This window comes from Chenopodium quinoa, unplaced genomic scaffold (assembly GCF_001683475.1).
Source record: "Chenopodium quinoa cultivar QQ74 unplaced genomic scaffold, ASM168347v1, whole genome shotgun sequence".
NCBI classification, from domain to species: Eukaryota; Viridiplantae; Streptophyta; class Magnoliopsida; order Caryophyllales; family Amaranthaceae; genus Chenopodium; species Chenopodium quinoa.
This window is the reverse complement of record NW_018742204.1, coordinates 21806675-21822371: the sequence shown is the minus strand read 5'-3', so window position 1 is coordinate 21822371 and position 15697 is coordinate 21806675. Positions and strand designations below refer to the sequence as shown.

General features: G+C 33.6%; 1 protein-coding gene and 1 pseudogene across 1 annotated transcript; one reads left to right on the top strand and one right to left on the bottom strand.

Moving 5' to 3' along the window:
• The first annotated feature begins 832 nt into the window (after window positions 1-832).
• LOC110723514 (protein SCAI-like) lies at window positions 833-6353 on the top strand. Its single transcript, XM_021902869.1, has 9 exons — window positions 833-1641; window positions 2519-2725; window positions 2863-3105; window positions 3439-3508; window positions 3592-3765; window positions 3870-3961; window positions 4305-4487; window positions 4596-4732; window positions 5574-6353. Exons 1-9 carry the CDS (start codon window positions 1117-1119, stop codon window positions 5752-5754), a joined length of 1812 nt encoding a protein of 603 aa, XP_021758561.1. The 5' UTR covers window positions 833-1116; the 3' UTR covers window positions 5755-6353.
• A 5589-nt stretch (window positions 6354-11942) lies between these two features.
• On the bottom strand, window positions 11943-14966 carry LOC110687275 (annotated as a pseudogene).
• Window positions 14967-15697: the final 731 nt, after the last annotated feature.

The window sequence follows — 15697 nt, the reverse complement described above, 5'->3', positions numbered from 1 at the left end:
ACGAGGCCACGATCAAGCATCCAATGAAATCTCTTAATTCCAAACCCATGTCTGCTGACTTTCTCCCTTCTCCTACCTCCCATGATTACTTGCTTTACCTCTATTCTTCTGATCAATTCGTGCATGACTTTGTAAAAGTGGACTTGATTAGAATGCACAGTAAAAAAAAATGGTAGGAGTATTAAAAAAAAAAAAAAAAAAAAAAAAAACCCTACAATTCTTGTTGGGTTTACTGAACAAAATGGACATCATACTCTTAAGGCATATTCTGATTATTGAACTGAACTAAATATTTTATGAGAGAAGGAAAGTAAAAAGTGAACTGAACTGAAAATAGTCTGAAAAGAATTGGCCCTAACTCTCTAAGCAAGTTTACAAGCTAAGGATTTTTTCTAGATATTATTTTGGTGTGTACAAGGTTATGTAACACCAATAACACCGAACTTCATAAACATAAACAATTGGCATCTACATATTTGTCTATTTGATGTTTGTATCTCCTCATCAAGATTTACCAATACGTCAACTGCATGTCATGTATGTATCTCGTGCACAATTGAGTTAATGCACACCCCTTATTAGCTGGCTTTACATATTAAACGTACCGTATTGTAACAATATCGTTCACGATATGCTCTAGTACATCATACACGCAATACAACACGCTAGACATTAAGCATTACGGAGTATATGTATATATATATATATATATATACAAAAAAATCAGCTGAAATACATAATTAGAATGATTATCTAATTTTATACTTTTCATTATGAAGAAGTACTTTAATTAATTATTTTTTATTTTATATATATATATATAAAAAAAAAAAATAAAAAAAATAAAAAAAACTACTTAAAATAGTGAGGCACAACAAAAGAGTGCTCCTTTTCTTCGACTCCTTTTTCAACTCCCGGGAAACTTCACCTACATCATCAGCTCACCTCCTTTCTTCTCCAACTCCTCAACTGCTACAACCCAAAATCAACAAAACTAAAACCTCTTTACAAACCAAAACAACCCAAAATTCCTCCAATTTTCTCTCTCCTCAACAAAAATGGCGGCAATCTCAGAACCCATCTCTCTCACCCCCTAATGCCACGCCCCAGACATCAATGGCGCTTCGAAACGGCGGACTCGAAACGGCCCACACCCAAGAACCAGCCCAAGAGTTTCGGGCCTTAGTTGAGAAGGCTGACCGGAAGTTTTCCCGGGTTCGGGACCTCCCTGCTTTTGGGCCTGGGCCCAACCCGGCCCGGTACCTGAACAAGGTGTTCAAGGCGTATATGAAGGTGTGGAAGTTTCAGCGAGAGAACCGGGCCAAGTTGGTGGGTTCGGGCCTACAAAGGTGGGAAATCGGGGAGATCGCTTCTCGGATCGGGCAGTTGTATTTTGGGCAGTACATGAGAAGTAGTGAAGCTAGGTTTCTTCTAGAATCGTATGTTTTTTACGAGGCAATTTTTAATCGTGGGTATTTTCAAGGTGGTAAAGAATTTGGTGGGGTTAGTGTTAGGTTTAAGGAATTAAGGTTTTATGCTCGATTTTTGTTGGTTGCTTTGATTTTGAATCGTCGTGATGTTGTTGATTTGCTCGTTGACCGGTTTAAGGTTCTTGTTGATGATAGCCGAGCTACTTTTCGGGTACTTTTCTATCTAATTTCTTCTTTTTAATTCCAAGTTATGATTGTTAATTTCATGGGTTTGGTAATGATTACTGTATGTGATTATGAAATTAATGATATGTTATTGAAGTATTGAGTATGGTAGGTTGATTACTTGATTGTGTTGCAATTAGCTTTTTTTAGAGTATGGATTTTGATTTTGTAATGTGTTTTTGGTGTTGTGGATTGCTGTAATCGATTGCGTTTTTCGGGTTGATTTGGGAGGTGTTGTTATTAGGCTTGGTTTGGGGTTGCTTGTAATAGGTTATGAGGATTAGGAGTTCATAGCAGATGTGAGCTTTAAGGTTTTTAGTCTCTTGAGGATAGTACCAAGAACGTGAATTCAAGTTAAAAGACTTCTACATCATTGCATCATTGTCCTTCAGGGAATTTACTAACAAGTAACAATAATATGGCGATATGGGGTTGAAATCATTTGTTGACATTCTTCACCACACATGATTAAGTTATAAAGGCCGCCTTGGCAGCATTGTTGACTTGTATAAATCGTATCACCCTTTGCATCAGAGAGATGGAGACAGAGGGGGATGGGGATGGGGATGATAATGGGGAGGAGTGAATCCTTAGCTGTTTTCCACCTGTCAATGCAAAGAGATTTAATTCTAGAAAATGGCTTTGCAATATGATTATTCATTAGAGATTAGGTTGGTTGTCAAATATCTACCATGGTCCTTTAGTCATCTATCGGGACAAGTAATGATAATTTCATCCAGGTTTTAATTTCCTTTGTGGGGTTTGTGGGGATAAATCATTGCCCGTCTGGCGATTTCTGTCCTGCTGTTGCAAATTTAGCTCCGGTGAGGGTTTGTTATATTCTTTTTAAATTGTGCTCTCAGGAAACTAACTTCAAAGAATGGAAGCAAGTGGTTCAAGAGATTGTCCGCTTTGTAAATGTTGACAAGCCATTGCCCAATGCTCGGCCATTGCGTTATTGTGCCATGTTTGACACTCATCCAGACTCGTTGCCGTATGTGGCTCGCTTTCATGCAAAGAAAGTTTTAAAGTTGAAAGATGCAGTGTTAACCAGCTATCACCGGAATGAGGTGAATGCCATTCTTCTGTGAATCACTAAGATGTACTTATATTCTTTTTTCCTAATATCATCTCTATTGGAGTCTGCTGAACTCTATGCGGAGCTCTAAATTCAGCAGTATCTAACTTGGGGCTGTATATGTTTCAGGTTAAGTTTGCAGAAGTGACATTGGACACATACAGAATGCTGCAATGCTTAGAATGGGAGCCAAGTGGATCATTTTACCAAAAGCATCAAACTGAACCCATTGAAAATGGTGTCCACAAGGACTTTTCTGGTACTTCTGGGTTAATTGACATAAATTTGGCAGCTGATCTGACTGATCCGACCTTGCCCCCAAATCCAAGGAAAGCAGTTTTGTATCGCCCAACAGTGACACACTTTATTTCTGTAAGTAGCCAAGATTTTTCTGTCTGAGATTTTGCTTTTCTGAGGTCATGGGTGTTTGTTGCGTGAATATATTAGAGTTGAGTGGACAAGTCATGTTAAGAAATCCAGAGCTTAGAACCACAAGAGGCATGAGAACCTTGCCTTTGACATGGCCTTGCTTGATACTGATGGAATATCCTGTTTTCCTTCTCCTGATATCTGTACTATACAAGTATATTGATTAGGGAATAAGCAATGTCATTTTTTCACCTAATAATGATGACAGACCATTTTAATTTTGATGTATAAAATCTTTTGTTAAGAATTCTGTTGATGGTTATGCTTCTCTGGCAGGTCATTGCAACAATGTGTGAGGAGCTCCCACCCGACTGTATTATACTAATATTTGTGTCATCATCTTTGGGTAAATTGGCCTCTTTTGAACATCTTTTTTTATGCATTTGCTGTGTCAGCTTCTTAATGTTGTTGCGGCCTTATATTTTGCAGGAGCAACTAGTTCCGTTAGTGCTGAAAGCTCTGGTGGCTCTAGAAGATTTTCAAAGAGTAAAGTTTTGCTTTCAGCTGCCCAGGATCAAACCCTGTCTCCTGGAGATAGTAAAAAAGGATACTTGAGTAATTATTATGATAATTCCCTGTGTTTAAGTCCACGTGGAATTGGAGGTGTGCAAAATACAGAAAGCTGTCATTTCTTATTTTTATGAGGTTTGGCTAATTTTATGTGTTAAATTCAACAATAACTTATGAGAATACTCTTGCCTTTTCAGGTTCCAATAACCTGTACCCCGGAGATTTATTACCCTTCACTAGGAAGCCTCTCTTCTTAGTTATTGATAGTGATAACAGCCATGCATTCAAGGCAGGTTTGTCAAAACTTATTCTGGCCAGATAAATATCCTCACTGATTAAAATATCTCTATTGCATGGGATTGTTTTTTCATTTTGTACATACTGGTTGTGTAAGAAACAAACTAGCAATATGGAGTAAAAGAGACAACAAATTAAGGAAGCACAATCTTAATTCTTGAATATGCATACTGATGCTTTTTTTCATATAATGTTGCTCTTCAAATGATCCTTTGTTCTGAGACACAAAAAGAATTTTATATTGCTGTTCTCTTCTTCCTTTACTATTGACCATAAATTGATAAACATGTGTTGTTTCTTTTGAGGTGCTCATGCTTTGTTTATATGATCTGCAGGTCATTCATGGTTCAGAAAGAGGGGAGCCATCAGCGTTGTTGCTTTCCCCCTCAAGGCCATCATTCAAGAGCCCTCCTAGTGTTGATGCAATTGAAAATGGGAGCCAATTTACTCTGTTTTTGACAACTCCTCTGCTAGCATTTTGCCAATTGGTTGGCCTTTCTGCATCTGATAGAGATACAGTGAGCTCTCAACATATACTTTGAAGTTTAAACTTCCATTTTTTAAATGATGAACTCAAATCTAGCATATTTTTTTGGATTTCATGGTAATAACAAGTATTTCTGCAGGACATTTATGATGAGGCTGAAAACATAATTGCTAATGCCTTTGCTAAATGGGAAGTGATGTTATGCTCATCAACAAAAATTGATCTTGTTTGGGCTCAAGTACTTCCAGATCCTTTCCTCCGTCGCATTATTCTTAGGTACATTTCCTCCTTTATTATCTGAAATTTATGCAGCCTATATTGCCAAGTAGACTTGTCAAATTAGATCAAGAGAAAAAATAAAGGTTCAAGAGTTGAGCCTTGACATGTTATAAGGTGTAGGGGCTGAGCTATTTTCAACTTAACTACCTATTAAGTCTGCTGAAAATGTACATTGAACCGGTAACTCTGGCCCTGCAGAAAAACACTATTTTGATTTTTTTGTTAGTTCCATTCTATTTTAGTTGATGTCACTCCGCACCTTACAAATCAATCAATCAAAGCTTTAATCCCATAAGTGGGGTTGGCTACATGAACCAAATTTGATTATTCCGTGTAGTCATCGTCCAAAATCTTCCTCCTCCATCCCTTACATAAACAGGGGAAAAAAAAAAAAAAAAAAAAAAAAAGTATCCCGCCTTGGACCTCCAGGTATAAGTAAAATTGGATAACAAAATAAACTACGTTTTTTCCTGAATAATCCATATATAATGTTTTTGGCATGGAGATGAATAAAACTATGTAGTATATAAGGTTACTAATTTAACTTAAAGTGGAGAGTCTGAGAAAAGTCAGGGAACGTGCCCAAGAACTATACAGGGAAATGGAGTTTCTTTCCATTTAAAGTACATGGATATCTTTTTGGGACTTACCAAAACGCGTAATAGGAAGGTTACTGGGAAGGGGAGTGACTAAAATAAGTTCTATCTTCTTGTAAATCACCCTTCCTGTTGAGTTAAGTATGCTCTAGCACTAGATTGCATGACCAAAACTCTTTTTATTCCTACAGAGGGAACTTATGGAATTTACACTGATTTTGTCCATTTTTAATGCTATCCAGATTTATATTCTGCCGTGCTGTGCTATCTCTACTCCACCCTCCCAACACAAGGGATTCATATATGCCTGATTGCCTGCCTAATCTTCCCGGGTTTGTATCACCTGATGCAGAAGCCGTTGAATCGTATATTCATCGGCTTGCTGACCACCTCAAAGTTTCTGACTGTTTCTATAAAACTTAACTGGAAGAAGTTACTTGTCAGCAAATTCAAGGCCAAGTTCAAGTTTTGTTGATTTTTTAGTGCTACAGTGGTACAATCCCTGAAGATTCTGGTTGACACTTCCTGGACATGGCGAATAGAACTCCTGGGGTAGACTTTGCATTGCCGAGAATTTTTTGGTAAACCGAGGAGGCTATTGGGGGCGGGGCATGTCAGTTGATGGCATTCCTCAACAAATTGGAGGTTAACATTTCGGTGTCATTGCGTGAATCTTTATTGTGGATATTATGTGAGAATAGTGTTTGATAGATAGCATTCTTCAACAATAGGAAGTTCTATATTTAGGTGTCATTGGGCGGATCTTTGTTGTGGTATACAGTATACTATGTGAAAATAGTGTGTAGATGGGTTAGTTTTTTATTTATTTATTTTTTTTCTTGAGTTTCTTTTTTCTTTGTTCTTTGGGTATGGATTTAGCTTAATGTCCTAGCAAATTGCTATTATGTTAATTCGTATATTTCAATACATCTACAGGAAATGCTAGATTTCTTCACATTTATGTACAAGAATAAATTGTTACTTGATCAATATTTCAAGAGGGAAATTACCCAATTTTTGTATTGCTTCTTGTGAGTTCGAACGAAAACCAAAATGTTAATTCATTTTTTAAGATATAACTTTCAACAAAACTAGGGTGGCTAATGCACGTGATACGCGCTATAATTAGTTATGTTTGGAGAGCTTTTTTCAGTTGTTGATTACATTATAAGGGAAAATATATGAACAAATATTTTTTTTGCGTATAAATGTCCACACATTATTCTTAATAGTTCAAAAAAAAAAGTAATAATCATGTAAATGCACATTTTAAGGATGTACTAATTAGTATTACTCTTTAAAAGGTAGGGATAGATTTAGGTTTTTGCTAATATTTGTGATTTAAAATGACAGAGATATCCAAATCAATTTGTAATTTTATTGCAAGTGTTTCCAAAAATTACCATTACTTTATGAATTATTATGGTGAAAATTCCTTAAATTTGTGCCTTTTGATTGTGAGGTCTCCCCCAGAGGCGGAGCTAGGGGTACAGGGGGGACAACTGTCCCCCCACTTAGGAAAATAAATCTACTATAAATGTTTTTGTGAGCAATTTTATCTTAAGAACTAGGATGGAGCAGTGGTTCAAGTTACTCTTATAGAGTCTTATACATACCAATGTTTGTGCGTCATCTATACGTTTGAGTATTTATTTCCCCTAACACAATTTTCAAACTATGTGATATCTATTTTATTTTTTTATTTTTTTTTTTAAAATAATGTGATATCTATTTGTCCCCTCCTATTTGGAATTTCTGGCTCCGCCACTAGACTCTCCCCGTATGTGTTGATGGATAAACAATTAATCAATCAATACTATATACTAAAAAAAGAGACACCATTAATGACACATATTATCTCCGCGTGTGTCCTTAGTTATATTTTTTTATTTATTAAAAATAATTATTAATTAAGGAAGCAAATCATTTACAAAATATAATATTATTTTCATACATAATTTACATTAATGTAGTAATTATTATATCCAAAAAAAAAAAAATCACAAGTCTTTCTTAAAAAAAATTTGGGCAACTATAAACAAAAATTATATTTTAAAATATTTTGTAACCAGTTTTACAATAAGAAAAAAGATTGCTCAGATTTTTTGCCTCCTTTTGTTTTAGTTGTATAGATGCTACAATTTAAAAAAATGCAAATACCAAATTCTTCGACTAATTTATTACTCCGTATTATAATTATCAATCCATAATCTATAAGTATATATATAAAACTATAGAACATCGTGCATGGCATGGGATCTAACCTAGTTATTAATATAAGCACGCCATCCATTTTTCTAAATAAATAAATAAATAAAATAAAGGATTTTTTGACTTTTACCACAAAAAAAATCACGAAATTGTTTTTTACTACCAAAAATTTTAAAAGTTGTATTTTACCACCAAAAAAATTTCTAAAAATTGTTTTTTACCACCTACCGTCAAGAAAACCGTTAAATTTAACGGTTAAAAAAATCGATTTTCGTGCGCAAAACATGTTGTTTATAGGTTTAGGGGGGTATTTTGGCCCTATGGGTCCAATTCGAAGTTATAATTGACAAAAAATTATAGAAAATGTCTCGGTTTGCGTGTTTCATGAAACACGCAAACCAATGTATTTTTAAAAATGCCCCCAAAACTCTTACATATGATTTGTTTGGCACGAAAATCGAAGAATTTAAAATATTTCGTTAGGATTTTGACGGCAGGTGCTAAAAAACAATTTCTAATTTTTTTTTGGTGGTAAAATAAAAGTTTTAAAATTTTTAGTAGTAAAGAACAATTTCGTGATTTTTTTTGTGGTGAAAGTCAAAAAATCCTAAAATAAATAAAGGTGAAAATAAATGCCTTAAATTTTGTCTAAAACTTGGACTATTATCCCATTTTTATTTTATCATTTTTATAAAAAAATATTGAAAATGATATACTTTAGGAAAATTTGATAATTACCACCAACTATTGTAGTCGTTTTAGTATTAACCACCAACAATTATTTTTACTGGATGAAGCCCATGCGATGTACATTTATTTGTATTTTCACATAAAATATTTTTTTGTTCACATAAAATATTTTACTAAATCTAATATATATTTATCTAATTATTAATTTTGTGATTTTATTCGTTTGCTTACTAATGAAATTTTTAATACAAAATAAATTGTGCATTCACAAACTTTCATATGTGGCTGGTATCGTGTGACCAACATTTATGGTTATTTTGTTAGTGCTATAGGGGATACTCACTCGGTCTGGGATTACTAAGTTGGTCAGGGTTTACTTGGTCGGTTAAGGGTTACTCGGTCAGGGGTTATTCAGTCGGCAAGAGTTACTCTTGGTTAGGGGTTTACTTAGTGTGTGCCAGATAGGGTTGTGCACGGTGCGGTTTGGATCTCAAACCGCACCAAACCGCAAAATTGCGGTTTGTGATTTTTTCAAACCGCACCAAACCGCAATTATATACAAACCGCACCAAACCGCACCGCAATATACGGTTTGGTGCGGTGCGGTTTGCGGTTTTTCCACAATTTTACCTATCGGTCAAACATGACTCAAGAGAATATCAGTAACAGCTTTATTGTATGCTAATAATTTGTGAGAAGGTTTAGTTTTTTTTTTCACAGATGCATTGAACGAATGACTGATCAAGTATCAACTTAGAAGTCGAAGCCCATTTGTTCCTCCAATACTTCGATAGCACGCTCATCCTTGCTGCTTGTTGCAGAGGTAAACATTCAAGGATTTGCTGTGTTACGTTTGGTGGCAAGTTGCTAATTCTATCGGATGTTGCATGATGTTACTGCTTAGCTGTGGACATGGTTTTATTGAATCTCTTTTTTTTTTTTAAATATGGTTTTGATGAATCAAATGTTTATAATAGGGTTGAAAACTTTGAGATTTGGAGGAAACAATACATGGACTTAGCTTATATAGCATAAAATGACATAGATAACTTTTTCAAGGGAGTTGAAGAGGTGGAGAGGGATGGAGGATCAAATTCAATGAAACCCTTTAGTCCTTTACACAGTAGTTACTAATTGATAAACTAGTATTGATAAACTAGCTAATTGGTTCATTCCCCTTTACACAGTAGTTACTAATTGATAAACTAGTATTGATAAACTAGCTAATATGTCGGCTACTAGGTAATGCAAAATAAAATTAGTAAGGACAGTAACCCCAAAAAATCTTAGGATCTTTTATTTGTTTATTTTTTTATTTTTTGAGTTTATTTTTAAATTTTAGTATATTTATTGATTTTACGGTTTACGGTCTAAACCGCAAACCGCAATTTTGCGGTGCGATTTGGTTTAAAATTTTTTTGAAACCGCATCAAACCGCAAAACCGCGGTTTGGTCAAATTTGAAAACCGCACCGTACTTTCCAAACCGTAAACCGCACCAAACCACAATATTGCGGTTTGGTTTGCGGTTTAGACCGCACTCTGCTCAGCCCTGCCAGATGGCCACATGGTGTGGACAACTGCATATAAAAGTTGTTGTTGTTAATTCCGTTTTTCATACTTTAAAAATTTTCCAACAAAAAAATAATATTTTATTTTTATAGTTAATATAATATTTTAATTCTAAAATAAATTGCAATTCTTTTTTCTTTTTTCATTTGTTAAAATATAACATTTTCCTATATGGTAGTTTAAATCTCTTATCTGTGTAAGATTTGGAAAAAAATTTATCATGATGTAAATTCCATTAATCACTCAAATAAATCATTTAATTTTATTCATGATATTTTTTAAAAAAATAATCTTAAAGTTGCTCTGATATTTTTTTATTATTATTATAATCCTACTTAATGCTTTAAAAATACTAATCTTATGTGTAACGTTTTTAAATTATTAATTTTACATGGCGCTCTAATAACTTTTTAAAAATTATGTATATTAGATTTTATTTTACCACCAACAGTTCTTCAAAACATAAAAAAATTAAATAACCTCCTCTTTGCCCAACCCCTCTATTGTGATGTCATGTCGCCATGTCGGTCCCATTAACTTCCCCCTCCTTTATTTCCTTCTTTCTGCTCTCGATTCTTACATGTGTTCTTCCCTATTTTCCTCTCCTTTCTAATTCTACGAAAAAAATTGCAATCAGTGAGACAATTAGGATTTAAATTCTTGTTACTTGAGCCAAATAACGCAACTTATGTTTTTGAATAAAGGTTTATCAGAAAGGTATTTTTAATAAGGGTTTAAGAAATTAATTTGGGGGTTTTCATTTAAAATTAGGGTTTATAAAATTAATTTGCATGGGCATTAATTTGATTCTAGGGATAGTAAGTTGCAATTTGGTTCTTATTTCGTGAAATACTGCTAATTAAGGATGCAATTTGTGGTTCTTTTATTTTGAAGGAACCATTTGCTATTTGCAAACACAAAAATTTGTTTGCTTACTCGCTAACTTTTAGATTCAAAATCCAAAGCTTGGCCCCCTTCCAATGGTGCAGTTGTTGGTTCGCCTTTGGTCCAGCCCTCTTTGCTATTTCACTAACCTATTATAGGAAGGAGGAGAGAGAGAGAGAGCATTGATAAATCTAGCGGGTAAAAGCTTACTAATGAGAGTTAAAGAAGAGAAAGGAAGAAGATGGAAGAATAGGTGAATGAGAATTGAGAGAAAAGAGGGAGGGAAATAGAGGGGGGCGTAGTTAATGGGGTAGCCCACATGACGTCACAGTAGAGGAGTTAGACAAAGAGATGTGGTAATTTTTTTTATGTTTTGAAGAATTGTTGGTGGTAAAAAAAAAATAAATAAATAAATATTGGTGGTTATTATTAAACGACTACAATAGTTGGTGATAATTATCAAATTTTCCTATACTTTATCATTTTATTAAAAAAAGTAATTATCTTAAATTAAAAGTGTTATTTTTATACAATTAAAAGTGTTATATTAGATAAACAATTATGTATTACACTTTAATTTCTAGGTATAACTCTATCATGATTTTTATTAATTTTTAAGTAGTAAAAATCATAAAATTTGAAATAAACTTAATAAGATTTTAAATATATATATATATATATATATATATATATATATATATATATATATATATATATATATATATATATACATAGACATATTTAACATACAATAGCTTTTAAGTAGCTTTTAATGGTTTGACCTAGAGTTGGTCAAAGTTGACCCGACCTGCTAGCCTGGCCCGAACCGGCCCATATTTGGGTGGGTTTTGGACAGTTTTTTTCGGCCGAGTCGAGCCCGACACGAACGAGCTTGTTGGAATGCATTTTTATGCTATTTTAGTTCTTTTTTTCCCTAGTTCGAAAAGTTGGGCGGGCCAGTTCGGGCATGAAATTTTTGGCCCAAATCTAGGCCCGGCCTAGCCCGAGTAATGGGTAGATTTTTTTACGCCTCGCCCCCGCCTGCCCATTGACCAAGTCTATCTAGTTTGATTAAATCAAATCTCTACTTTATTAATAACATAAAAATAAGAAATACAAAGTAATAAAAAGATAAATAGAATAAAAGTCTTAGCTTGCTATTTAATGATAAGGGTACACAAGAAACATAAATGGGTCATACATTCAAATTTGAAAATCACTCCCTTTATTTTACTAGCTAACAACTAAACATATTTAATTAGCTTTGAGTTGAGCAACGATATTGACTATTGAAGCCCTAAGGTGGCAAATTGCCTCTAAAGGCTTTTCCTTAGGACCAATACTAGCACCACTATCCAGAGTCAAGTCTACTAATCCATCTCGAGGTGCTTCCCAATCAAAACATTGGATAAGAGTAGCCAAAGCCAGAGTGATGTTCCTAGTAGCAAAGGCGCTTGCGGGGCAAGACCTTCTCCCAATTCCAAAGGGTAAAAACTTGTAGTTGTACCCTTCGATCTCATATGCAAATCTCTCTGGCTTAAACACATTCGGCTCATCCTATAGGCTAGGGTCCCTTTGTATTGCCCAAGCATTGATATAAAGCATAGTGCCCTTTTTTACCTGGAACCCTCCAATAGTGCAGTCTTTAGATGAGCAGTGTGAGAATAAAAGTGGTGCAGGTGGGGTAAGTCTTAGAGTCTCATACATTATCCAACGTACGTAGTTCAACTTTGGTATGTCGAATTCATCAACAAATCTTTCATAGCCCACGATTAGATCAATTTCTGCCCTTGCTTTTGCAATGATTTTTGGGTTGTTTATGAGATTTGACATTGCCCACTTCAAGGTTTTAATTGTAGTTTCCGATCCCGATACCAATTGCATCTGATATATAGATAAACATATGTGTTAAATGAGTAACACTCCCTTAGTTTATTATAATAAATGGAAATTATATTAATTCTTACTTCATATTAATTCCTAGTAAGACATCATCACATACATTAATGTTAACGTTAGATCGAGGTATGAGATACACACTTGTCAGTAAAAGAGAGTTCATTTTGTTGGTCAAGGTTTCATCACAAAACCATGTGACAACAAATCAAAAAGCTTCCAAGTCTTATAAAATGCTTAACTCTCTCATTTTCTTAAAAAGTCAATGTGGGATACTTACATTTGTTGATTGATAAGTCTATAATCCAATCAAAAATTACACATCCCTTCACATTGTGGACACCACATTAGTGCAAGTGTATTTCACGTGATAAGCCATTGTTGTCTCTACTTGTGATGATGATATTAAAAAAAAAAAATCATAATTTAAGCAATAATAATGAGGGGATACTAAAAACAACCAATATAGTCAAATCTTTTCTATACAAATAAATATTGCATTTATTACATTATATTTTCCATAAAAATTAAGGCATTTTTTTTATGGGAAAAATTAAAGCATATTAGGATAAAAAAAAATTCTTACTTTTTTTAAAATCCTAGAATAATTCTATACTAGTATGTTCAAGAGTTTCTAGTTTTCTAAAGAATAATTTTATCATTTTATTTATTTTCACTTTTTTATTTGCCACTTTATTATTCTTGTTCGTCACATCACAATGCCACGTAAAATTTGTGACAATTTTTTTTAATTTATATCAATCACACGTTGCGACCTTTAACATTTTGCTAAATCTAAATTATGAATGTTTTATAGTGATTTCCTTTTTTATTTATTAGTTATTTATTATGAACATCCCTTTGATTATATTTATGATTTTTATATTTAAAAATGAATATGGGTAGATGATATTTTGTTAGATAAAATCTTATATGATCAAGTGAGATAGGAGATCATTGATCCTTGAAATAAACAAATATCAACATAAATAATTCGAATAGAAAATATCCTTATTGTATATTTACTAGCATAATATTTTTATTTTATCATTTATTTAAATTAATACATAATTAATGAAATTACTCATTTGAGTAATTAAATTTATGCATTAACGTATCAAAGTTAAAATGTCACAATTAATTAAAAATTTGAGGAATTAATAAACTGTATTTCTAGAGGCAAAGGGAGCAATCTTACCAAAATGAAACTTTTGATAAAGTTATCGGTGTAGCAATCAGGTTCAGCTTCCTGCAAGTCTAGCAGTTGTTCAATTAAATTTTTTGTCACAACTTCGTCATTACAAGATGATCCTCTTTTAATACTTTCTCTACATTCATCAAGTAAATTTTGTAAATATTCATCTCTCTTCTTCCAAATCTGTTTTAAATTTTTCTCAATCCCTCCAAAACCTACCCACCTTAAGATGGGAAAGAAATCACATGTTGTCATGTAACTAGGGGATGGAAAATCCATGTTATCCCATGGCTTCCCATTTACTGCCCTCATCACAAAGTTGTGCGCCACCTTATTAAATATATTATTCAAGTTCACTTTTCGGGTCCCGCCCTCAGACTCGGTCAGAAGCTCTAAGATCATGTTATGGATCTCAACTTTCCGAGTGGGGCTTGCTTCATTAAGCTTACGAAAGGAAAACATAGTTAAGACCTCAACACGTCGGAGATTCCTCCAATGGTCCCCATACGAAGACCAAAGAAGGATCGAAAAGTTGTATCCTAAAACTTCTCCAACAATGAACTTAGGTCTGTCAGAAAATACAATGTCGTTTTTATTGAGGCATTCCTCGACAGCCGATTGAGAAGAGACAACCAAAAGTGGTTGGCAGCCCAAACGCAGGGAGAAAATTGGACCGTAACGTTCGGAGAGGGTTAGGAATGTTTTGTGGAAGGGGGGCTTGAGTAGGTGTAGGTGGCCCCATATAGGAATTGATGGTGGACTTGGTGGGAGGTTCTTGTTTCTTGTTTTAGAGATTAAAAGAATTTTGTAAAGGATGATTATGATTGCCAAAAGAGATAGGAACAAGTACATTTTCTTCATTTCCATGGGTTTTGTTGTATGGATATGGGTGTTGGCGATAAAGATATTGTTACATTTGAAAGTGGGAGAGAGTATATATAATTGAAAGGGTCAATATCATATTAGGCAATAAAAAAAATTATTGGTCTAATGTGCTAGTAAAAAAGGATGACTATACAATGCATGTGATACATTTGGGCTAGCGTGATATATAAGGAAATAAAAATAAAACAACATTTATTTGGAAATTAAAGATTCTTAACATACAAGGAAGATATTTACACTACAAAAAAAAAGGGTAAGATTAGATTATATCCTAATTTTTTTTTTTTAAAAAAAAAATTTCTTTTAAATGTAGTAAATATGTATTGAATAAACACAAAATTGACTATATTAAAATCTCTTTAATTGATAATTAATTTTCTGAATGAAAGTATTTTCTAAAAAAAAAACTAATAATTTCTCTATTTTATTTTAACAGCGCATTTTAAGTGTGGCTGGTTAACACACACCAAAACACCAATCGAGTAACCCCTGATCGATCAAGTAATCCCTGATTAAGTAACCCCTGACCGATCAAGCAATCCCTGACTGAGTAACCCCTGACCGATCAAGTAACCTTGACTGACCAAGTAACCTTTAACATCCGATCAACCGAGTAACTCTTGAATTAGTAACCGTTGTGCGTTGTCACACGGTGTAACCTGTCACGTATGAAACTTTGTGATATATTAAATGCAATACACCTTTATGGCACACCTTATGAAATAGATTAAGCAAGGTAAATGAACAAAGTATTCAAAAGAATTTATACACATAAAGCCTAAACCTTCTCTTATCTCAGTGTTCAAATTAATTTGATAAGCCACTCTAATAGATTTCTAAAAAGTGTGTCGAAAAGGCGTATTCCAATAAGAAGAAAGTAGGAAAAGTGTTGCAATTATTATGAAATACACCTTAAAAAAAATATTGCGTTTATTACAAAACTCAACAATTAGTAAAACATTGAACAGAGGAGTGTATTTTCCTTTTCCTTTTCCTTTTTAATTTTACGGTATATATTTTTTTTTCCAATTGT